The sequence below is a fragment of the Furipterus horrens genome, unplaced genomic scaffold (genome assembly GCF_987537825.1).
Source record: "Furipterus horrens unplaced genomic scaffold, mFurHor1.1.pri manual_scaffold_7, whole genome shotgun sequence".
Lineage (NCBI taxonomy): Eukaryota > Metazoa > Chordata > Mammalia > Chiroptera > Furipteridae > Furipterus > Furipterus horrens.
The window spans coordinates 77,751,052-77,777,664 of record NW_028327177.1 but is presented as its reverse complement, the minus strand read 5'-3'; the positions used below and the strand labels follow the sequence as shown (position 1 = coordinate 77,777,664).

The 26,613-nt window shown below is 39.2% G+C and overlaps 1 protein-coding gene across 7 annotated transcripts in view; it reads right to left on the bottom strand.

The window, feature by feature from the left end:
• The window catches only part of FOXP1 (forkhead box P1), a 642,166-nt gene that overhangs the window by 140,138 nt on the left and 475,415 nt on the right, over nucleotides 1-26,613 (bottom strand). For all 7 annotated transcript variants that reach the window (XM_090283832.1, XM_090283838.1, XM_090283837.1 and 4 more), the window contains one exon: nucleotides 2,421-2,519. In XM_090283832.1, coding sequence (XP_090139958.1) covers nucleotides 2,421-2,519 — 99 coding nt within the window. The remainder of the gene's footprint in view (nucleotides 1-2,420; nucleotides 2,520-26,613) is intronic.

Sequence of the window (26,613 nt, the reverse complement as noted above, 5' to 3'; positions counted from 1 at the left end):
TCTGTCTGTGGAAGGCCAGACAACCAGATAAAGCTTAATGAATCTGCATGACCACACCAGACAGACATGCACACACGTGTCAGTCAACCAGCTCTTTTTTTCCCAGTCAATTCCTAAAGCTGGTCTAAATGCTCTTGTCAAGTCTCCCACTGAAGGGGTAGGGAGGGACGCCAAACACCTTCTTTAGTAAAACCAGCATTCAAGATGGCCCCCTTGTCCCACTTTTTATACAGACTGAAGTGCTCAGCAAAATGTGTTAGGTTAGTTTTGACACTGTCCTTGCCAAGAAAAATGAAGCTCTATCATACTCTATGGTAGTTAAAAACATTTTAACAGGCAAGAAGAAAAGAGCCCTCGAAAGGAAATCCCCTGAAACTTTCTTTCATATATTTAGCCCTAAAGGAACTTCATTCATCTTGGAAAAGAAGTTACCTAAAAATGCCATATTTTTTTTTACAAAGCAAGTATGAGCGAAAATAAGTCTAGTATAAAAAATTACAAATAATATTCAATAGTGAAGAGCAGTGCATCAGATTGTCTATGTGTGTACTTTAAAAAAAAAAAATCTCTAAACACAGCTCTACTGTGTATAAGATTTCCACCTCCCAATAATATATTGTCATTTCTCCAATGCACTTGAGGTCTGATAAACTCAAGAGGACTCGCAATATCTTTAAGGCTAAGGGAGCTCCAAGAGGGAGGTAAAAAGAATGGACAGTCATTGGAACTACTGAGTGACAGGCTGGGAGAGCTCCCTGTATACATTAATAAATTAGAATTTTAATTGTATCTCTGTCTGCAGGAGATGCCCCAGTACTTTAATATGTACCAACAACGGACTGTGTTCTGGAATCTGCAATGTGGCCTCTGCTGCTGACCTCTGAAACACAATTCCCAGTCTGACTATGGAAACTGTTCAGTTTGATCCTTTCAACTTATTTGAATCCTGACAAATAAGCTCACAGCTGAAAGGTCAACACAGTCATATTTCATCCTCCAGAGCTGTTCTTAAGATATCTGCACAACAAAGTGCTTCTTAGAACACCTGACATGGGACCTAACTGGCACTGTACCTCATTAAAAATGTCCTCAGCACTCACAAACATTAAAAAGCATATGGGTTCATGATGGTTTACCAAATAAATGTTTTTGGAAGTGTTAGTAAAGAATGTATATTCAACTGTTCCAGTAAAGTGTTACTATAGTGTGGAACCTTCCCTTGATTATGATAGTTTTCCAAGTGGATATAGAAGAACTAGGACTTGTCACCCAAGGTTAATGTGATCTTTGCCAGATAATGTGGAACCAGTATTGGTTTACTCTGATCTGAGAAAAGTCAACACAATCTATAATTTAGGTTAACCTTGTGATCAAATTAATTAGCACCAAGTCATGCCTATAAACAGCAATTTACAGATTCTGTCCCAAAATGTGCAGTGGGAGAAACTCATAGTAGCCCCCTATGTTGGGGGACACCCACCTTCAGCTATGAAAGCAGTTGGGCCACCTAGTACCTGCACGTGTTCTGTCCTGGATGTGAGTATGACTACCCTGAGTCAGGTTTCTTTGACGTTTCTATTACAATCTTCTTCTACTCCAGTAGAAAATCAAAATTAGGTTTTTACAGACTCACTCCTTCTATTCTGTTAATCCCTGGCCTCAATGTGCCTGAAAGGAGAAGTCACTAAAACAATGTTTCTTGGTATCGTTACATAAAAATTGCTTGTTATTTTTATTAATAATTCAGAAGTATATTGAAAACATTCAATGAAGAAAAAAGTGTGTATTACATTCACAACCAGGTATATTAAAAATACCATATCCTTTTCAGTCCCAGTAACAGTTCTTGACACTGCTGACCTTTTAGACTGAATAGTTCTAAGCTGTGGGGACTTTTCTGTGCAATGTAGGAAGTTTAGCAGCATCCCCTGCCATTACCTACTAGGTTGTTAGTAACACCAATGACACTCCCCCAAGTGTGAGAACCAAAAACGTCTCTTGGATGATAGACACTGCCCATTGACCCCTGGGGCAAAATCTCATCCACAGCGCTCGAGTAAAGTGTGTGTGTGTATCCCATCAGGAGAGTATCTCCAGCTCTATCAATAGAGAATGTGGTGACATACCTGAGCACCGTGAACTCTTCCTCAGTGGTGAGCTGCACTATTAAGCAATTCACACCCACAACTACTCATCCTCCTATTACCTTGCCTAATTAGTAAAACTTCTTACTACCAACAACACATTTGGGTTGAAGGGACATTTTTCCTAAGATGTCATACTCCACTGGTAAATGAAAAAGACATCTTCTACAAGAGATTTTCTTACATGATTTGCAACTCTCACCACAATCCTCTTCCGAATTGCTTATTAGCTATCCCAAAGTGTATAATGTCATTTATTTTTTAAGTAATTGTTACCTGAAGGGCTGGCTGTTTGTCATTCCTTTTAGGAGATTTTAATCCACTAACTTGCTGCTGTTGTTGCTGAAGAAGGAGCTGTCTTGCCACTTGAAGAGCCTGCAAAGAAAAATGGAAGAAAAACGTTTCCTTTACCACACAAGTTCAGAGCTGCTTCCACAATAGGGGTCCAGGAAGTGCGCTTCAGAACAGGATCGCAACTTCCCCATTTCCAAGTAAATGAAACAGCAACCAAAACTTTCCATCAGTCTAAGTTGGAACACCTTCCAGAATTTGTTTACATTTCTTGGATTTAGTCAGTTTCATACACAGTTCTTTAGGCACAGCTATCCGTCTAAGCAGATGCTTTATTCCTACCAAAAATGAAACCCAAAACTCAGACTAGGGGTGATTAGAACTTTGAAGAAGGATGGCACAGAAAAATGAGAAGCACCTGAGCAAAGACAGAAACTAAGAAGATATCAAGGGCTTTTTTCAGAGGTACCCGCACCCTCCTCCAATTCTTCTTGGGGGAACTTGGGAACTCAAGTAGAAAGGAACGCTTTCACCTCATCGAGCTAAGTGGGTAAGGTTACCTGGGAAGAAACACCTAAACAGGTGAGCTATACAAATGGTGACCTTGATGGGCTATGTAAGAAAAAAAAAACTTTTCAAATTTGACCTCTAAGTCAGCTTAAGAGAGTACATTATGTGCCTGTGAACAAAACTGGTAACGTTCCCTAAAAGTGACTCTTTCTAGCTTATGCCATAGGATGGTTTTTATTTAAAGGCAGTAATTGGAGACGTGATATGAATTGGAGATAAGGTAAAAAAAATAAGAGTTCTCTAAAATGCAGAATGTATGACTGTTCAATCTTTACTTTTAATTAAAGTATAGTTGATATACAATATTATTTTAGCTTCAGGTGTACATGTAGTGGTTCTACATTTATATACCTTACAATGTGATTACCACAATATGTCTAGTCACCATCTGTCACTGTACGAAGTTGTTACAATAATATTGACTATATTCTCTATACACTAAGACCAATCTTTTTTAGCAGTTCATATAAAAAAGAAAAAACATGACATTAATAAACTCTCGTGGGGACACTCACTATCAAAGATTTAATAGGAATAATAGCTAGTCACACCTTTCCGAAGAGAGCAGCAGGATCAGGAACAGAAAACTGAAAACCTGAAGTCTGCAGACATTGCACTAGAAAATCACAAGAAGTGATTATTTTTTTAATTGCAGTCAATTCAACTGAAAACAACGAATGTGTACATGGCAGATGTGTCAAGCATGCTCATTAAATGATGTGCTTAGAGTTTAGAGATAAAGGAGATTTCTTGTTGATTACACCAATAAGAATTCCTAAAAGGTAACAAATTATTTTTGCCTCAAAGAAGATCCACACATAGATGTATGTGGTCAATATATCAAAGGATCTGAAACTATAGTCTTGGAAAATGTGCATAATGGATTGATATAAGAAAATAATGTTATTCGTTTTAAGAAAGCTTTCAGTGACGTGGTAGAGTGGGAAAAAGGTAAGATGGCATGGGGGTTCCGGCACACTGAACTCAGGAGAAGGAAAATAGAGTGCTGAAAAGGATTATTGTTCATGAGTGGTTACATAAAATTGCCGAATAAGCAAAAGTAGTACTTCTCCTAAAAGGAGAGTTTCACTAAATTAAGCTCATAACTATGGTATTGTAACAAAGCATATTAAGGTACTTTGTAAGGTTGAGTGGTGCCTTTGTGTCTGAGAGGCATAGAGGGAGGCAATGGAACTGAAGCACAGATGATAAGTGGGTGACAAAGAAGGACTGTGGAAAAGATGGAGACCTCCTATCCCACCTCCCTACCACACCCACTCCTCCTATCCTGGGTAGGCCTCTGCCTGCTGAACTCAACACAACTACCGCTTCAAATGTAACATCTAGGCTATTTCATCTGGAAAGGGAGAGACATGTTGGATAAAGCCTGCCTGGAAGAGCCTCATGACAGAGACTGTCTGTGAGGGGCTCTGGAAGCCTGAGACTCCAGCCAGCTATCACCGCAGAGAATTCACCATCACTGGACTCCGGCTTCCTTGTCTCCTTGGAGACGCTCAGTACATGCGTGGGTGTAAAAGTGGCAAGAGTGAAGATTTCATTTGTATCATATAAGAAAAATAGTCCCCTTTGCAAAATACCCACAGGAGCAGAAGCCTCTCTTCCTAATATATAAGTTCCCTTAGCTATTTCACATGAGGTTTTATGGCTTTTTAATGTAGGAAAGGAAACTGTTAAATATTTTAAGTGCGACTGTCAGAGTTCCCAGAGTAACAGACTGATCAGCAAAGAAGAGTCTGCCTGCTAGTTGGAAAGGCAGACAGAGGGAGTGTAGATGACAGTGAAAAGCTATGGTGGGGACAGGAGGAAGGCCACATTCATTTAATACTAAAATAGAGCAAATCATGACAACTCCACACAGTTACAAATCTTTGTTAAAACAACTTTCCAGGTTTCACCAAATATTTGGAAAATTGGTACTCAACATTTAAATAAGTAAGTTTCAGAATCTATACAATCAACTCTTCATTTCAGCAAAAGGGATGATATTAAGCATTTCTTTAAAAAGGTACACAAAGAAAAAAGAAACTTCTTATATGAGCATGTTCTCATAATGTACTTAAGCAAAGGAAAATATAGTATAAGCCTCAAACTTATGTTTTCAACAAATATTTACTGAGCTGGCTCTATACAATGGTTGTACATTTCAAAATTAGCTACTGGAATCCTTGCAATTAGTTTGCTGGTCTGAAGGAAAAACGTCATTGATGTGTACAATATCTTTTTCAGACCCAACACAGAATACCTGAATTTACATAATCACACAACAAACTACAGGCCGTCCAGAGCATTTCATACTGAGCGCCCCCACCACCCACTAAAGAAGATAATCAGAGAGAGAAGCACAGGGCAGAAAAAGTTTAGGAACTGTAGAAACACAGGAGGAATATTAGTCAAATTACTGAAGAGAGAAGATACAAGACAAAGACATGCAAACTGGCTTCCAAATTTCTCCTCAAAAGGAATGCAAACAGGTCACATAACTTCAAAGAGTTGGCATGGAGAGACAACACCAGTGCAAAAAAGGATTCATCTTGATATGAACTGTTATGAATTATTCCACAATAATTTCCTGGCCTTATCATGAGTGCAGGAACAAAGGGGGCACAAGGTACTATAGCCTCCAATCTACTTAGGTCTCAGCTAGAATTTTAAAACATAATTTATTAGAACTTATAAAGTGCTGCAAAATCAACCACTAAAGTGTATTGCTTTTCTGATTTCTGTTATATTATAAATTAATGTATTATAAAATTTAAGTTATCATGAAAAAGAAGAGAAATAAATCCTTAGTGTACAAGACTATGTTTTTGAGTGTTATTATACTAACATCTGGTATCTACCATTTGTAGAAAGTCAAAAATGCTTATGGTCATATTCATTGTTGATCGGTGAAAAATCTGAAATGACTGATGGGACCCCCTTCGAAAACTGCACTGGAGACCTGTCTACAGTGTATGTCCAATGTGTTTCCCTTACATGCTTACCTGATAGCCATTTGTACCTGTTACATGCATCAAATCAGATTAACGTCTTTAATCTGAGACTCACTGCCTGAACATCAGTGATTCGTTCTAATACAACTAACAAGTGAGAATAAACTTCTTTTATTTTCATAACAGGACCTCAGCAAGAACTGGAGAAACGCCCCTTAAGATATCCTGTTTTGTGTGAAGAGGGTGAATCGTACAGTAATGGATGGTGACTTGACTTTTGAGGGTGATCTCTTAGTAGTGTATACAGATGCTGAATTATACTGTTTTACACCTGAAACTTATGTATAAATAAAAAAAGACGGCCTGCTTGAAGATAAAATTAGATCCTTTGTATTTAGACTAATGAGATGTAAGGACATGTGTTCGTGTGTGTGCATGTGTGAGAGCATGGGAGAGAGAGAAGCAAAAACATATAGAGAGAAAGAGTATAAATAAATGACAAATTTCGTCCCGTAGGAAGCGGGTCTGCTGCATGGGCAACAGCAGACCCTCCATATCACCCTGCCCAGGCTCTGTAGCTTCAGCTTCACTGGAGAGGACACTCCAGATGTCGATTCAACACGGGAGGAGACAGATACCGTGTCACTCCCGAGTCGGACTGCACAGCCATTCTCGGCGGTGCAGATAGACTCTTAAGAAGCTACACCATCGTCTCTCGAGACGGACGGCTGCCGAACGTCCCGTAGGAAGCAAGGATCAACTCTAACTCAAGTTCCAGACGAACTGCTAACATAAATAACTGAAAATGTTCTATCCTATCACTGGGACCTTTTATTCTTGGGGACAGTTCCTGGGCTGGGTTGAGTCAACACTTTATTTATAACAGACGTGACAATTGCTAGGCACTGCATAACTTGATGCTGCATTTGAGTGCTAGGCTTGGGTTACAGTAAAGACACAGTTCAAGGATGTCACAAGAGTGGAGGTGACTGATAAAACCAGGCACTTAGCCGTGTTGCACATGGTCACCTTGATTTTCCTTCAATAAGGTGAAATAAATGGCTCTGTGAGCTAACAGAGAAAGGGGTGGAAGCCAGCCGCTCTCTCTGCCTTGGCTGTTGTCTTTGTCCCATCTGCACAAAGGGTGGGAGTCACCTAGAGCCAGTGCTGCACGCATTCCACTGGGAGCCAGGGAGATAGGTGCTTGGTTGCTAGTTTGGCAGGCCATGCTTTTATGCTAACTGGGGACCTGGACATTTCTGATACACCTTCCATTCTATTGATTCAAGATTATTCTTAACAATGCCTTCACATTCCTAGTAAATAAGTACCATTATTTACAAATGATGTTTTAAATAAGCATGTTTACAACTTTTGAGCTACTTACATCTCAAGTTCATGGCAGATGCTTGTATTTTAGGGGCTGGAATTCCTAGGTTCAACTTGTTTTTTTAAGGTAGCTGATGTTCAAAAACATGCTTAACATATCTTAAGGAACATCAATACGTTTACATAAAATATGGATTGAATAAGCATGCACACATACATAAAGCAAACCGGCAGAAGGAGAAAACCTTCATAAAACTTTTTGATATAACAAACTTGGTGATGAGATCTGAGATAAGCACTGATACATAGTGGTCTTCAAAATTATGACTAACTGCAATATTTTAGGTCATGGGTCAATAAACTATAGTCCATGAACCAAATCCAACTTATAACCTGTTTTTGTTCAGCACATGAGATAAGAATGGTTTTTCATTATTTAAATAGTTGGGAAAATAATAACAGGAATGACATTCTGTGAAATGTTAAAATTATATGGAAATCAAATTTCTGTGTTTGCCAACCCCTGTGTTAGATTGCTACCTGTATTCTGAGAGTCCCCAAAGATGCCAATAGACATAGTTGTATACAAAGTTTGCCAATATGCCAGAGTTGTGGGTTTGGTCCCCATCAGGGCACATGCAAGAAGCAACCAATAAATGCATAAATAACTAGAACAACAAATCGATGTTTCTCTGTCTCTCTCTCTTCCTCTCTCTCTCTCTAAAATCAATAAATAAAAATTTAAGAAGACAAAACTTGCAATCAGTTGCTTAAAATAATTTTAAAATTTAGTTACGATACAAGAACATTATTAATGAGCTGTTCTTAAAGCTCAAACTTATTCTGATTTTCTGAAAAGGAAGTGAGACATGAAAACAAAATATAACCATGCGTTCTTTTATCTGAAACTATTTCAAACTAGCTGCAAACTTTGAACATGTGTGTCTTCCCACAGATAATTTACAGCAGTTCAGAGTGAATCGCTGCAATTGGGTATGAGGTCCTGAACACCCTCAGAATAAAGACAGCATGTGCTATTGGCCAGCTGAGAAGAGTGTTATTTCCTGTCTGCATAAAAACCTGTCCTGCTTCCAGCTTCAAAGGCTGCTCTGAGTCAGCCATCCTTCCTCTAATTTCTTTTCCTAGACTCTCCCCACCCCTCAAGATCAAACCTGTTTCTCAGATAATTTCACAGGCTAATCAACAGTCACTATGCATATGGAGGTGGGAGGAAAAGCTAGCAATAAAAAGCAGCATGAGAAGCTTAGAGGAGAAGTCATATTCTCTCTTTTAATTTCTCAACCTCTACACATACCCTGAGGCCCTGTGGAAAGCCTTTCCCCCAGAACTAATTTGCTGTTGTGGTACAACCCCAGCTATGAACAACCATCTTTTAAACACAAGTCCTCATCACTTAACACAATCTGACAATCACTCTGTAGCAAGACCAGGGAACTCTATCACCTCCTTGCTTTAGATATAGTAATCACTTTGGCACAGCATGGAAAGGTTTGTGGGTCAGTTAAAAAAAAGAAATTACAGTGCCCGCTAGGACTAAATGTGTTCTTACAGAATAAACAACATTCCAAGGCAGTGAGTTCTCCAAGAATGAAAATGTATATTTATATAAATGTTATATATATATATGTATGTGTGTGTGTGTGTGTGTGTGTGAGAGAGAGAGAGAGAGAGAGAGAGAGAGAGAGAGAAGGAGAGAGAGAGAGAGAGAGCGCAGTTGGTTATCACAGGAAAATGAAAGAGTGAGCTGATTTCCTAAGGGATTCTAGTGATTGAAAATGTTAGATGCCTAAGGAAAAATGCCGATGCTAGTGATTATCTAAATATTAGGTACAGGAAGAAAGTACTATAGAAGAACATCAAGTCACATTATTAATGCCATAAGTAAAAAAAACAATTAATACTTTCCCTATTAAATTTTTAATATACGAGGCTAGCAAGCATCAAAAATCATCAGAGAGCCTTTAAGAGTCACTGTTTGGTTTACACTGTGATTCTGCAAACAAGGGTATAGTCTAAGCATTCATCGGCTGTTGATTCACTTGGCTCAACCCAAAAAACAAGTAGGGTGGACAGCAAAGCCTTAGATCAATTGGGAAACTGGATTTAAACAGGGACCTAGAACGTAAAGGTTTCTATGTAGCATCATCCATCCTCAAGAGTTCTAATAACAGAAGAAAGTATGCTATGATTTGAGGGCATTCCATAACAGAATGGATTTCTCAAAATGTTCCACAGAATCTGCAAACAACTTTATGAGACAGTATCTTGAGTGACATGGTAGAAAGTGGAGCAGAGACTACCCCACCCAACAGCAAAATCAAAATGAACAGTCAATGAAAAAGTCAAAGAGCCCTCCTGTTGCTGCCCAACTGGCAGGAGGTATGGCCATGCACCCCAGGGGTGGGGGCAGAGTGACAGGAGGCCTGACACTCCATCCTTCCGATGCCCGGGCCACTGCAAACTCTTCATCATCCCACACCAGCCCGAATCTCTACCTTCTCGATCTAGTTCCCACGTCAGCTTGTCCAAATCCTCACTGACCTGGTTTTATGCTACACAGTGGGTGACCATCACTGCTGTGACGTCTAATAGTTATATTTTTCAGTGTTGTTTTACTTTAAAATTTAGCAAATAATGCGAAGACACGCGCACAGAGATACTGGAAATTGTGTGTGCTTTCTGTAATGTTGGCAACTGAGTAGAACATGTCTTCTTGGGAGAAAAGATGACGAAGGATATATGTTTCTCTTGTTTTAGAAGAACTGGGACAAAGCAGAGCAGCAGTGTGTGACCGCGCTGTGCCATGACCGTGAGCACAGTGCTACGGGCCCAAACGGCACCCGGTGCACTGACTGCAGAGCGCATGGGCACAGAGATACCAAAAAGCTTGAGATAAGATGAGCAGCTCAGCTACAAGTCCCAGCCCTCGGGCAAACCTGGGGGGCAGAATAGGGTCAGCCAACCCTGTATTCATTTGCCATTATGGAAAAACTTTTTAAACAAAGTATCTATTTAAAATCTTTACCAAGAAGTTAAAGATTAAGAATTAGAATTTCCATGAGACAAAAATAAAAAGGATATCTGATTCTCCTTCAAAATTGGTTGATATAAGTTTAACGGCTACAAACAGTCAGGAAGTCTGTTAGAGGTCTCTCCTAAGAGGGAAAAAACCCCACCAGCACACTCCTGCTTCATACACACCTATTAACACAGGGCACTTCAGTTCCTCGCTGAGGCACTGGTTGGCTTGCTCCATCAGGGAGCCAGTGCCAGACACTGAGTCACCACCACCAGGTCTCCAGCACCTGAGTTGTCTTTGGAGAGATTCCATTCAGCACGGTCCAAACCTGAGCCTGTCTAGCACATGGGAGTTGACAAGACCACAGCCTGGCGTGCTATGACTGGAGGCAACATGAACATAGCAATGAAGGAAAGCAGAAATCAGGTTTATTAGAAAATGTCTAAAATGTTAAGTTGGATGTTGCATCAAACCCATTTCCCCTTGCTAAGGAAAGAGCAGATTGTGTCCAAAAATAAATAAATTGGCCCACTCCTTCCCCAAGTTCCCAAAGTAGAAAATATGGGGGTCAAATGCAAGGATAATTGAATCAAAGGGAACTATTAACTCACTGAAATAATCTGTTGCTTTCTGCAATTTTCTTTATGAGGGTGCAGCCCAGCAGCTCTCAGTATGAATAATACAGATTCATATGTTTTCATACCTTGGAAGAGACTTGTTAATTTTGAAGCCTACGGAAGAATGTGGCTAGAATCATGCTCAATATAATGGAGAATTTTCTATGACTTTACTAGTAACACTGAACCTAACTTCTGCTCAAACAAATATGTTGCCTTCCTTTTCTTATACTGTAAGTCACACATACTTGGGATGCCCTAAGAGGCAAGGAACACCTATGAATACTTTGCTTGACTAAATACTTTCTCTCTCTTACCTGAATTTTGGGGAAAGATGCAACAGCGAAAAACCAGTTCAGAGGCAACATTCCAGCAGAGATAAAAGACAAAAGACAGAAATGAAAATGGGAAGAGGGGAAGTACCCAAGCAAGACTAAACAACATCTCAGATGTGGCTCTACTCACTCTTGGCCAAAGTTAGCCAGAAAAACAAAACAAAACAAAACAAAGAGAACCTAATGTTCTCTAATAATTTATATGAGGTCTGTCTGGAAAAAGTCCAACCATTGTTAATATAACGAGAATGGTTTGTGTGATATCCATGTAACCTGGCAGCCAAGAACTGTGTGGCTGTTGCATTCAAAATGACTGAGCAAGTAGAGCAATGAATCTGTGTCAAATTTTGTGTTAAGCTTGGACATTCCTCCACATAAACTATTTGGATGGTTCAAAAGTCTGCAGCTATGGGCAACTGGTGATTGGCAGCTTCATCAAGACAATACACCTACTCATGCATCATATCTCATGCAGAGATTTTTAGCGAAACATCATATCACCCAGGTGACTCAGCCCCCCTACATCCCAGGTTTGGTGCCCTGCGACTTCTGGTTTTCCCAAAACTAAAATCACCTTTGAAAGGGGAAAGATTTCAGACCATCGATGAGATTCAGGAAAATACAACAGGGCAGCTGATGGTGATTGGGAGAACTGTGTGAGGTACCAACATCACTGTCCTGTGTACAATGTTTCTTGTATCTTCTTCAATAAATGTTTCTATTTTTCATATTACATGGCTGGATACCTTCCTGGACAGACCTCATATTTCTCAAAGATGTTGTTACAATAGCAAAAGTTACATCTGTATAACAAGTTGAGGAATGAGGAACATCTAGAAAACATAGGGCCAAGCGTAGGATAATGCCCCCTGTACTTAGGACACTAAAAAGTATTAAATTATTTACTATGTGTCAGGCACTACACCAATTAGTTGTTTTACACTTATTTTATTTCTTGTTCCCAACATTTTTAAGGGAAATAGGGACAGGATTTATGATACTGACTTGACACGGGAAAACTAAAAGATAGTGAGGTTTTGTGACTTGCCCAAGGTCACAAGTCTAGTGAGTGGTTAGCATGGAAAAACAAAACCAAACATTGTGTCCTGAGAACTTGATACTCACATTCTAGCAAGGTCACTGATTAGACCAGATACAGCCATGGGCAATCCTGGTGAATGGAGATGCAGTCCTACCAAACTAAACTGCATAAGTGAATGTGGGCCTTTGCCTTCAGGATGAAGGGAAAGGCCGTTTCACGGTATCACACCTAACTTTTTCAACCAGATCTTCTCATTCCCAGGACTCTGCGAGCCATCGCCAATTCTATTCTCCATGTTCTCTGCCCACATTTACAAGGCATCCAAGTACCTTCTCCAATTAAATTCTACCTTCCCAAGACAAATGTTGCATCATCTCCCTTATATACATGGAATCTAAAAAAGTTGAACTCACAGGAGCACAGGGCAGACTGGTGGTTGCCGGGGGCTGAGGGGAGGGGAAAAGGGCACAAACATTCAGCTGTGTGAAATGAATAAGTACTTGAGATCTAATGTACAGCTGGTGATGATACTTAATATTACATGCTCAAAATTTCCTATCAGGAAACATCTTAAATCTCACTACACACACAAAAGGGAAACTACATAGAGATGACGGATAACTTATTTAGCTTGACTGCAGCAATCTTTTCCACAATGTGTACATACATAAAAACATCAAGTTGTTAGCTTCAAACATATGTAATTTCTATATGTCAAAGATATTTCAATAACATTGTTGAAAATAAAAAGAAAAAAATTTTAATTAAAAAGATAAAGTCTACCTTTCCCTAAAAACTGTGTTCATGTTCCAATTCCTTCAAGCAGCAGCATTCCTTAAACCCCCAGACTGAAGGCACCAGCACAGCACCCTGGGTCTCTACTGCAGTGATGGCAGACCCCAAGCAGGAACACTGGAAGGCATGAGGAAGCCCAGCTGTCTGCTCCCTGACACACTGTGCTTCACCTCTCTTCCCATTTGAGCTCATCCATCTTCCCTGGGATACTAATGCTGTAACCATCATCCCTTGATTCTCAACCCTTCTTCAGTTTTCAACAGGAAAAAGTTCCCTGTTCTTTGGTTCACCTGAGCCAAGGTTGAGATTTTTCAAAAGGAGCTTTTCATAAAGCAAACATGGAGAGGCTGAGTGAAAAGCACACATTTCTTCTTGCAGTTTAACCTTAACCCAAGTGCAGCCACAGCTCAGGCACCAGGACATCTGTGTCTTGTATTCTGCACTCATCTAAAGTAGATCTGCTCCTCTCCATCCACTAGACATGTCTTTCAAGTCCTGTAGGAGTCCTAGCCCCTATTTTTTAATATGTTGGAGACTCTCATGCTCTGCTATAACTGCAAGCTTCTTGTTGGGGTGGACGGTACTGAATAACTGTACTTGTTTTAAAAAAATTTCTCTGAATGCCCCCCTTCACAATTTACTGAGATATAAACAACACAGTTTTAGGTATACAACATAATGATTATATATATAAAAAAATGAATACTACAAGAAGTTAACATTCATCATGCTACATAGCTACAATTTTTTTCTTATGAGAAAACTTTTAGAATTTATTCTCTTAGCAATTTCCAAATATATGAAACAGTATTGTTAATTTTAGTCACTATGCTATACATTACATCCCTAGAACTTACTTATCTTATAACTGAAAGTTTATAACTTTTGACCACATTCCCCCATTTTCTTCATTGCCCCACCTCTGGCAACCACCAGCCTGTTCTGTTTCTATGAATTTGATTATTTCAGATTCTAATATAAGTGAGTACATACAGTATTTATCTGTCTGACTTACTTCACTTAAGTTCCACCTATGTTGTTGCAAATACCAGGATTTCATTCCTTCTTATGGCTGAATAGTATTCCATTGTATATATAAACCACATATTCTTTAGCCAACCGTGTATATTGATCGACACGCAGGTTGCTTCCTTGTCTTGGCTATTGTAAATAATACGACAATGAACATGGAATTACAGATATCTTTTTGGGATAGTGATTTAATTTTCTTCAGATATATTCCCAGAAATGGAATTCCTAGGTCACATGGTAGTTCTATTTTTAACTTTTTGAGGAACCTCCATACTGTTTTCCATAGTGGCTGCACCAATTTACATTCCAACTAACAATGAATGAGGGCTCCCTTTTCTCCACACCCTTGACAACACTAGTGATCTCTTGCCATTCTAACAGGAGTGAGAAATATTTCATAGTAGCTTTGATCTGCATATCCAAATAACTGTAGTACTCTTAAAACCATTCTGGTCATTGCAGATGAGAACAATAACAGCAAAAGTTGCAAATTTTTGAGTGTTTATTGCCAGACAAGTACTAAACAGTATAGATACACTGTGTCATTTATTTGCACAATTCTTTCAGGTATTATTATATTTAGTTAATTGATATGGAAACCTAAGGACATGGAAGTTAAATAATAAGGATTATATAAGATATGCATGGAAGATCCTTAATAGTACCTAGTCATAATGCTAGCTAATTAAATGAAACAATTACCACAGCACATTGCCCCATACGTAAGAAAATAAGTTTTATGGGCAGCAAAGATTCCCATTTCCCAGTGATCTCAAACCAATGCTCAAGCACAGCATTCTCTGTTGAGCCCCAATGAATCTAAAGCTGATAATGTTCACTGTATTAAAAAGCAGACTGAGGACAGGACAGGTTAGGTGATTCACCTGTGGTCACAGAGATGACTTGCAACTCTGGGTCCTGGCCTCTTAAGAGCACAGGCACTTAAGCAAATGGCTCTTTCTGACCCTCACTGAACCGTGACCAATGCCTTGCCTTCACTCTTAGACCAGTGACTTTCAACCTTGTTCACCTCATGGCACACAAAAACTAATTACTAAAATTATGTGGCACACTAACGCATATATTTTTTTGCTGATATGACAAAAATAGGTATAATTTTGATTCATTCACAATGGATGGCTATTGTTGTGTTGGCTGTTGTCCTTTTTTATTTATTTGTTTTTTAATTTGACAATCTAAGGAAAAGAGGACAGGTACCCTGACTTAACAGTCAGGTATTAAGTATTTAAAAAAATTTTTGTAGCACACTGGTTAAAAATCACTGTCTTAGAACAATACAGCAGAAATGGCTGCCTCTGGCCACATAGGCAGCTAGGGGGAGATGGTGATTCTGATGATGACATTGATGATGAATTAGAGCTAACACTTACTGAACGTCACTGCACACCTGCCTGGTTCCCAAACTGCTTTACATAAACAGAAAGCTTACATGACATGCCTAAGGTCACACATTCTGGACTTGAATCCCTTCACTTGTACTACAGGAATGACACAACCAAAATGGCCACTAATCCACAAATCCATGGGTTTATAATTCTTCCATTGTCATGGAACTAGAACTACTTGTTTGGTAAGACAGATTTAAAAGAAAAATTTAGAAATATTTAGTTAATCCAAACCACAATTAAAGGTAACTCTGTAGTGAACTTTTTGAAGATTTAATCCTTTATATAAATATATATACATTTATTTTTTATATAAATACACATATTACAGATACTGAATACTGCCAAAGAATTGCTCTGGCCAAGGAATTAGAACCTTTTCCTAAAAAGGGGATTAGAAACAAAACTGTGTGCATCAGACAAGCAGTTGTGTTCACAGAGTGGTGCTCATAGACTGACAATGATCTTTGGAACTTCCAGTAACCACAGTTTAGCATAAGGTGGACTTGAGTTTGCAGGCATGAAGAATGAAGAAATAGGGGTACTTTGGAAATTTGAGGGAATTACTGATTTTGGGAGAATCACAGCAATTCCAAAGAAATAGAAGTTTGCTTTAAAATATTAGCATATCTCTACAGAAGCAGAAAAACTGAGAACAAGCACCCACCAGTCATTCTGTATGAATGTGAACCCCAGCTCCAATACTTGATAGCTTGTGTAACCTTAGACAAGTTACTTAACCTTTCAGTGCCTCAGTTTCTTTATCAGTAAGAATTGGAGGAAATAAAAATTCTTACATTGTAATTAATACATGTAAAATACATAGACTAGGACCTGTCATACAAGGGTTTAAGTAATTTATAAAGTGTTTTATAAATTACTACTGATTATATAAAAGTAACAAGGTCATGTTAGAAAAAAAGATATAAATTAATTTTAAAAATAAAGTGCAATATCATCACATATTCACTTTTCTTAAAACTGGAATCCCATTATTTATGGTCTTTTGATAATTACTTTTTAAAATTAAAAACATATGTTGAATAGAGATTTTTCAAATCTAATTTCTATACTCGGATTCCAATGAACAAACAGTTCTGGGAGCCAAGCAGCCTAAATATTGGATTGGCCAAAAAGTTCACATGGCTTTTTCTATAAGAAGATAGCTCTAGCAGTGCTTAGTTGTCTTTAACTTCATTCGAAACAATTTTGTTAGATTGTATTGTGATAGCTGTCGTATCAACGTGCTTTAAAAAAAAAAACATCAAAATTGGTAAATTTTTGTGTAGCCATTTTAATACTGAAGATGGAATAAGCAACATTTTCAACATATTATGCTTTATTAATTCCAGAAAGGTAAAAACGCATCCGAAGTGTCAAAAAAAGATTTGTGCAGTGTATGGAGAATGATCAAACTTGTCAAAAGCGGTTAGTGAAGATTCGTGCTGGAGATTTCTCACTGGACAATGTTCCACGGTTGGGTTGACCAGTTGAAGTTGATAGTGATCAAATCGAGACATTAATTGAAAACAATCAATGCTATACCATGCAGGAGATAGCCGACATACTAGAAAATAATCCAAATCAATAGTTATTGGTGAAAATGAAAAAGGTCTTTTCTTTTATGGAAAAAACCAAACAGACTTTTTGGCCAACCCAATACCACTACCCTACTTTAAAGACTCTGGTTAAGCTTTCAACAAGACTTAAAACTGCAAATGGCATATGACTAATTTTTACACTGTGTTCCGTAAGCACTGGACAGAGGACCAAGACACACCGGACTTGAAGAATCACACAGGGACATCCAAGGTTAACAGAATGTTTCAATTCCTTTGACCCCAAAGCATGCAACTCCACACCAACTTCTCACTCACTCTGCACAGCCAACAAGCAGTCTGTTTCTTTATAAAGAACATACTAACTTGATATTTGTGGAAGTTAAATGGCCAACATCATATTGAATTAAAGTGTGAACAAAACAAAATAAAAAATTTCAGCCTATGCTGTCTCTTTAAAAAATCCCAATTTTGACCCTGAAGAGATTAACATGAAGGGTGGTTCCTCCTCACTGACCCCTCCCTCCCAGCACCATGAACACCATGCACTAGTATTTTCCAGACCAATGTCTTTATGCTGAAACCCTTCCTCATGAGACTGTCTGTGGTCAGACTAAGTGTGTCACAGGAAAACACTTCTCATGGCATCTAGATCACACATGCATGCCCCTGCCAAGTCTGGTTTGGCCAGTAAACACAGACACATCCCTAATTGTAAGCCATTTTAACAACAGGACATTTTCCCACCTCAAAAGTGGGATAATCTCTGCAGCCTACTTATATCCTAAGGGTGTTCTGAGTACAAGTTAGCATTAGTCAGGTACTTTGATTTCCATAGACAAAGGGCTCTGTATAAGTACAAAGTATAACAATCCAACCTGACCACCTCACCCGAAATGACAACAGAGGAGAAGAGATGGAAAGGCTCTGCTTCACGGGTATCTTCTCTTAGGCAAAGCCCCCTCCTGGTCAAATACAGGAACAAGCGAAGGTGTGCTCATATCTGTTGCTTTGCTCCCTCACACAGTCAGTGAAGAGGAGCCCCTCTAAGGACTTATTTCCAGTTCAGATGCCAAAACAGTGTAGGCAATGAAAGAGTGTTTTGCTGTGATTTACAACGCTGACAGGACTGGACCAGGCACTTTGCTAGGATCATGCCCAGTGGTTTTCAGGAGGTGCAAAAACGAGGAAGTCTCTGTAGAAAACCATGATCTAGTTATTCAGAGTGTGGCTGTACATACATATATGTCAGTGAGTGCCTCTGGATAAAGAATATCTACACACAGTCTTGTAAATCCTACCTGAGGATTAAAAAATATATACTGAAATTTTAGTTTGCTTTTGAAACATCTACCTTCAATGTAGCTTGGAGCCTTTCCCTAGGTCTCTAGAGGACTTGATCTAAGATAACAACCGCCATGAAGACACACTGCATAATATTAAAAGCAGGAAGGTTTTATTGAGGGACACAGATGTGTAAGTCGACTCTGTATAATAGCAGCTGCCTGATACCTTTAAAGAGAGGAGCAAAAGTTGGCAGCTAATAAATTATGCCATGAACATAAAGAAAAAATTCTAGTATAATTTCTTTTAACTGGGCTGATCATGTTTAGATCTAAAGTCAGGATATAGCCTAGTATATAGCCTTCAACAAAACTGATTTGTCCAATAGTATCATTGTTTAACACACGTACCATAAAAGCAGAGCTACCGAGGCAGGCATAACTAAGCAAAGCACCTAGAAAGCCAAACTACTGAACAACAAATCCTGGGAAATTCTGGATCATAAAACCATACACCACAATATATTAATTTTCAGTTAAAAAAAAAAAAAAAGCCTGGAAAATTTCCAGAAAACAAAAAGCCTTCTGAGTCTTATGGGTTAACTCACTTGCCTTTAAAACAAGATGACACATATAATTTCCTGTTATCATAAAACAATGTATTTATTATTTTCTGTATCTCTGTTAAAGGACATGGCTTTCTGAGTGGAAAGCAAAATAGAAGTTCGTCACATGCTTATTTGCTTCAGCTACTCCCTTCCTATTCTAATAAATAATCAAACGCGCTATCCAGAAAAAACAAAACCAATGAGCTGGGAAATATGAATGGTCATCAAATAGGTGAGATATCAAGAAAAGTGGCCCACGGTTCCCACACTGAGTTTGTGACCCCCACATGTATGCTAATCTCTGAGTAAATACCTTCAGTCACTCTCTCCCCTTCCTTTGCAATAACTCCTACTTTAAACAAACTGTCCTTAAGGCAGCTACAAACATTTTTTCTTGCAAAGTGGAATAACTTCTGAACATTAAAAAGCCCAGCATAGCAATAGCAATACACATACACTTATTTATTTAAATGTTTCTTCCATTATAGGTTTGGACAACTACAGAGAATATCTTTTTCTCTCTACTAATAGACGCTGTTTTAGACATTAAAACGTAAGGATATTTAGTCTGGGGAATAACAAACAAAGTTCACAGTAATAATAATTCCCTTTAGATCAAAAGAGCTAATTTTCCATTTCTTGTCTATTCCCTGGCCAGTACATAGTTAAAAAAAAAGTTAGCACCTGGTTTAGCAATTACACTGTAGTTGGGGGTCAGGGTTGGGTGAGGGTTGGAGGGAGAGGGGAAGGAGGCAAGAAGGACAGAGCACAACAGACAGGAAAAGGTGGAAGCCTTTAAAAAAATATCAAACCATGTGTTAAAAAACTCATTTCAACAGAAAGGACAGAGAGCAATCACATGGCTCTTCCACGAAGGTGAGGCAGCAGCTGAGGTCCCACAGCCTTCCTGCCACCCTACTTATCCACAAGGAGAATTCTGAAAAGAGCCTCCCAACATCAAAGTTAACCACCACCGTGGAAAGTGAGCCGTATTTCTTTTCCTTTGCAGCGCACTCCGTTTAAACAACAGTAATATGAATGAAATAATGACCATGCTTGTTTCAGCAGTCTGACTCTTATTGCCATGAAACTGGTACAAATATTATCAAGACCGATTCATAAGTGATGACGGTGTCATGATGCAAACCTCAGAGGTCAATTCCTCAGAGGTAGAGTCACAGGCGCTGTCCCTGTGCTCTCTTACGACTTGTGATAACAGGAAGAAAATGAAGGCAATACAAAACAGTGTCACAAACAGGCAGAGAGGTTTTAATCTACATTCAAGCCTATAAAACTGTCCTGAGGACACACAGGCTGCTTACTTAGTTGATAACATCCGAAGGCACATTTGAAAGCAAGAGCGAATTAAGAAGGAGCTAGAAGAAACCGGTCCTCTTAAATCTCTAAAAAGAAAACTGCCTTTAATGGAGAAAGGGGGGAGGGAGAAGAGCGGTAAACAAGTTGGATCATCTCCTTCTGCCCCCTCAGAGAACGTCTGTTCCCACAGGAGCACAGCCCTAGTTTAAAAGTTTAAGCCAGAGAAAACTGTCCCTTTTCCTCTGGACACTTACAGAGAAACTGAAGCGCTTGACGGCATGAGCGGGACTGTCAGCTTTTGGATTTCCGTCTTCTTGCTGTAGAAGGGTTCTGACTTTCTGCAAGGCGGGGGTTGCGAGTGGTAAAGAAGATGTTTGAATAAACAGGAAGTGCTGCGGCTGCAGCACACTGGGAGAAAAGGAGAAAAGGCACTGAACAGCGAGTGCCCTTTGTGGCAACCCCAGGGACGCCTGCTCCAGGGGCAATGGCTGGACTCGGTGACAGAGAAACCACAAGAATTCCTCAAGCAATCCTCACTTTGAAAGTTGAAAGATCAGTTGGAGCTTGTAGGTAATTTTCAAAGTTGTAGTGGGACTTAGAGAAATTTAATGCTCCCCATATTTAAATCTCTCCATGTCTGCATCAGCGATGCAGCAGCACAAGTGTGCTCTGCCTGGACCAAGCCGTGGCCAAATTGCCTATTCAGGTGGACAAATACACACCGACAGGGTTTTGGGAAACCCACTCTTGAGATAGTTTTGTGGTGACATGTACATAGGCAGGATGCTTTAAAAAAAAAAAAAGGAAGAAAAGAAAATGCAGATTCCGCACATTTTAGAGGATTCTGTCACATGTATTTGTAAAGAATGCACGGTCTCATACTAGTGATATGCTCTTGATCTTGCTTCGGCTGCTTTTTCTTTACATTATCCTCCTCTGTGATCCTGCTGAACAACTGTACCTGTGTATCTGGCTGCCTCGATCGCCTGTTCGGACCCTCTTGAACTTGCCCAAACTTATTATCAAAGTCCTGTCTTCCATCACCTGAGTAACTTAACAGATACGGTAAAGAAGAGAGCAAACTGCTGAAAGCAGAGCAAGTCAGCTTGAAAAAGAGAATGAAGGGTTGAACAGCCATATTCAATAAAAAAAAAAGGGGGGGGGTGAGGGGGAGGAGAAAGAGAAAATTCCTTCTGAAAATGTATTGCTGTACGGCAATGTTCTCTGCCACAGAAGCAACTGATTTGTTATTTAGAATGCGAGGCTGGTCTGCCTGTTACCCAGGTGCTAATACTTGGCTAAAATAACTCATTGGGAACTGTCAGTGGGATGTTTACACGGGCCCTGATCTTTTCTTCACAAGAGAAAAATTTTTTTTACTGGAATTCATCTTCTTTTGATCTCATATTCAAAGCAACAGCAGCTTGATAGACATTCAAGTCTGAAAGCAAATCCAGACACTGCTGATAAACCGCCAGAATATGACAGGCAGAAGCATCTAAAGCTTATAGAAATGAAGAGAATAGCATGTCGCCTGAGTATTACAATAGCAGAAATCAAGAGACATATTAGGTGGAACTGATCAGCCACAAAAACAGTTCAAAAGGCAGATCACAGAAACAGAGGACTGGGCTATGGGAGAAAGATGGGAAGGATCTGGTGTACCGCCCCCTATCCCTCTGACCCCACAGGCTGTCATGCCTGCCTCTTCACTTGTAAGAAATGACTACCTGGTTCAGATGTTCTTTCCTAACTCAGCTGGTCCATCCATAAACGCTGCCCATCATTTCCTAGCAATCCATTTCCAACGGGCAGGGGAAAGGCAGACCCTAACCCTACTCAGTGTCCAGGATGCTGCATTTTGTTACAATTCTCTGCATCCGTAATGCAGTTTCAAAAGGCACAGAGCTGGGCACCATGCAAGTGGGCAGTCAGGAAAACCGTTTCTCAACAGAAGGGCTTGAAGTAGTTTGAGATGGGGCTAGAGAGCTCTAAGCACCCCAGTTCCCTAAAATGGCCAGTTACGGAATGAACAAAAGTGTTTCAGTCACACCAATAGATGCATTTAGTCCCACAGCTAGAAAACTGATCAACACCTAGCAGCTTTGAAGGGCAAGTCCATAAATTATTCCAAGACCTTTCTTAGAAGCTCACAATTTTTTTAAAAAAAAATAAGCCTCTTATTCTAATTAAAGTCAGTGCATTATAATGAAAACGTAATTTGCCCAACATCTTTTTACTTAGAGTTGTTGGTTAACAAACACTGAATGTGAACTGGCAGCATCATAATTTAGACTGCAGTCATTGCCAACACCCTGTGGGAGTACCGAGCCAGATCTTCAGCAGCACCCCTGGATTTTGAAAAGTAGCCATCACCCCATTTGCATAAGCCAACAATAAAATGTAGATTTAAAAGTGTACCAGTTTAAAAGCTGTAATCAGTACAGAGTTTTTGCCCCATGCAAATAAGACCCCTGGGTAACAGTTACAAATGTAAAAAACAAACAAAACAAAAGCTGTTTTTTAAAAGTTACATTGTATCATGCCTGTGCAGCTATCTGATGTGCTACTGCTTATTATTTGTCTTCAAACTGTACTAGTTCAATGTGTAAAAGTGGCTATTATTCTTCTCCAATCTTTAAAAAAGTTGATTTTAAAGCTTACACCAAATATCTTCCAACTAAATATTCCATGTTAGTATAATTGTTACATTTACCAAAACAGGAGGTTTGCCCTGTAAAAGCAAAATACAATTCCACTATACATTATATAAAATTTTTCTACAAAGAATTCTGTCACTACCATAGTGAAGCAAGAAGTAGCAACACTCCCTTTCTCATGGCCATTAAAATTCTCTTTTAAAAATGTGCCATGTATAAGGAGCTTCATTAATATAATTAAATGACTGTTGATTTTTTTTGATATAAACAACTTCTGCTGTGTCATTTAAAAACCTCATAATGATATCATTAAAGAGCTACCATTTTTAAAAGGGAAATTGTCTGCCCAGGGCCACGAACAGTAGCCATGCTCTAGGCTGCTTCCTTCTTTCAGACTTCTCCTGGACTTGAATGTCACCACAGACCTTGAATCCCTGAATGTGAAATGGCTTCATGCTAATTGCTCTAATTGCTTGAAGATGTGCAGGCAGGTGAAACTTGATCCCCCGTCGCCACTGTAGACCAAGAACAACACTGGAATGTTTACACAGCGGTTTGATTTTAATAGACAGAGGGGCTGCATTTAAGACAGCAAAAACAGGGCTAATAGGTGACCCCTTAATGCAATCCTCCTTTAAAAAAAAAAAGACACAACAAAACACAATTTCTAAAAGGCAGTATCCTAAATGCCAATGTTATTTGCTTGACTCTTGGAGTGAGTACATGTTATTTTGCACCTGACATTTACACCCAAAATTCTACCCCAAATACATTTTTTTCACCTTAAAACAAAAAAGCACTTTCTATGTCAGTCACCTTATGGACAGATTATGACTCTATGGTAGCTCCAAGTAAAGTGCACTCATTTCAATTTTAAATTGAATATTTTTCACTCCTGGAATACTCCATGTTCCTTAAAGGAGAAGCCTGTATCTCCTTGCTTATTCTGTTGCTTCTTCTAATCAGCCCGCCTCCATTTATGGAATTCCTGACCCTTGTGTATTCCTTGATTGCAGTTAAAATTGAGCCCAAACCCTCTCATGTTGGTGCCTTAGACAAATGTACATCCTCTCAGGCCCTTTTTTCTTTGTTACTATGTGGGACTGTGGTCTGCTTCTCATCTAGAGGGGCAAGGGAGCTGGAAGAGTGGCTGACATAGTTACTCCACGACAGTGGTCATTCTCCCTGGATATTTTAATGAATTGAGATGGATACAGAAATTTGACAATGGCTCCCCAGAGCCCTCTCTTAACAAAGGACAAATGTTAGCAATGCTGGACAGGAAATATACTATAGCCAGACCAAGATAAAAATACCACAACACCCACAAGGTGCCATTAACAAAAGGAAAGCCACAAAGTTTAGGGGTAGGCTTAGACAGGTGCTGTTATTTATATATATAATCTGAATGTAAAGGAGTATTTCATATACAGTCAAGGAATCACTGCAAACCAGGTAGTAAGAATTAAACATTTACTATAAAAGTAAAAAAAAAAAATCCACAAAATAATGCTATTATTGTAAGGTTAAGCTGGGCGATTAAAAGCAATAGATATATATGCCTTGTACATGAGAACAGAGAAGCAGGAAACACTCCCTAGAACCGGGAACATTGTCCAAGGGCTGCTATGCTAAGCTATGCTGCATGTGAACGTCTGATGATGAGATACACAACGCAGAGACAAGGAGCAAAATGTTCTTTTAAAGCGATCAGACATTTTTAGTTATATAGGCTGAGTAGTAAATAGAGGAGCTCCCATTGCCTTGGGCCATCTGTCTCCAAACTCTGAGAGGTGAAGTAATACAACAAAAATAACTACATAGAACCTCCTCCGAATCACAGCCACCTCGCAGGGTTTACAGACACTCATACCTTGTTCTAAAAGTTACCAGCCCTTATTAAGAAATAGTGCGCCCCTTGAAAAGGGAGCAGGAACAAGTATCCATTTATATCCATTTAAAGATTAAGTATAAACTAGTCCAATCCAGTGAGAGAAACACTGAGAGAAAAAGTAAACAGGGGCCCCACCCCCACCCCCAAATAGTTCCCCTTAGAAAGCTCTTGCACTGAGTGCCTGGTACCAGGGCTGCCCTTATTCACGGGAGGGTCAGCAAAGCTATGCTAAACTGACAGGTTCAGTTTACAGCAGGCCAGGACTTTGTTTGGATATACTGGCCTTGCTCACGGCCAGCTTAACAACAGATGGCTAGAAAACTTCCATTATGCTGCATGGGACTGAACTGCAAACAATCCAGAGAACTGTGAAAAGTTTAACTCCCTCCAAACCAATGTGCCCAATGAGGGTGTGCCCAGAGCCAGCCAGCCAGCCAGCACAGGCCAAAGGGGCTGTGGAGGTGATGGTTAAAGCAACTGCCTAAGTCAACTCGAGGCACAGTCCAGACGTCAGAACACAGCGACCCACCCAGGCCTGGATTTTAACTGTTCAAAGCCCAGACTAGTTATAAGGAACTAGCAGCCCCTGTTCCTTCTTCTCTTTTCCCCTCTCAAAATGTACTGTTGATTCTTTTTCCTCCAGAGAAATAAAGTTTTCCTCTAGCTAGTTCCCAAGCTCCTTTTCCTCCTGCCTTTTTACCCTCTGGGAATTGGGAAGACAAGACCACATAGTCTCACTCAAACACCTAGGTTTAAATGATTAATCCAAATCTGTATATAATTTAAATATTCATTAAATCGATTCAATCGCATGAACACTAATATCTCCTAATGCTCTGAGACAGGATATAAATGCACCTTCAAGGGTTTAATTCAATTGGAAATCTGAGAAGTCTTATCACTAGAAATGTGTTATTTTCATATTATTCAAAAAATGAACAAATGTATTTTCCACAAATATATTTTAGAAGCTACCCTTTCCTGTTATTGAAAGAAAATTGTGTTTATTACTCCTTTAGCATAGTGTAAACTCATAAATGTCAACAGAGAGTACAAGGAAAACTGTCAACTAAATATTGTTTCCTTCATGAGCTGTTCTTCCAAGTCAATTATGCCTTTCAACTTCTGGGGCATTGTATGATAAACTGGCAGTAAAAATCATTCACATTAATATACCATGGTGCCTTGCCTGCAAAAGGTAATTAAAGAAGTAAATGACTCATAAGAATAGACATATTAGCTGCAAAATGAAAGGCAACTGAGCTGCCACATAAAAATATGTACCATTAAGATACTGCATTTTCATATTCTTGTAATCAGCTTCAGTAGACTAATGCTTATTTAATCCAGTTCTGTGCTAAGTCCATCAACAACTGTTTTTTGCTGTTTTCTCCTTGACTGAACATTATGAGAGCAGGTTTGGAATAAATACAGCAATGAGATTTTTGCATACTCAATTGAAGTACAGGTTTTTACATTTTAAAATCTATTTTTCTTTCTCCAAGAAATACAATATAAAAAACTAAATGATTAACTGGTGGAGAAAAATGTATGTATGGCTAGCTACACATGTCCCCCTCTTTCCCTTCTTTTAAATCCTCACTCAAGGATACATTTATTGATTTTAGAGAGAGAGAAAGGGAGAGAGGCATAGAGGGAAAAAAGGAGGGAGGGGGGAGTAAGGGAGGGAGGGAGAGGAAGGGAGAGAGGGAGATAAGATAGATAGATACAGACAGA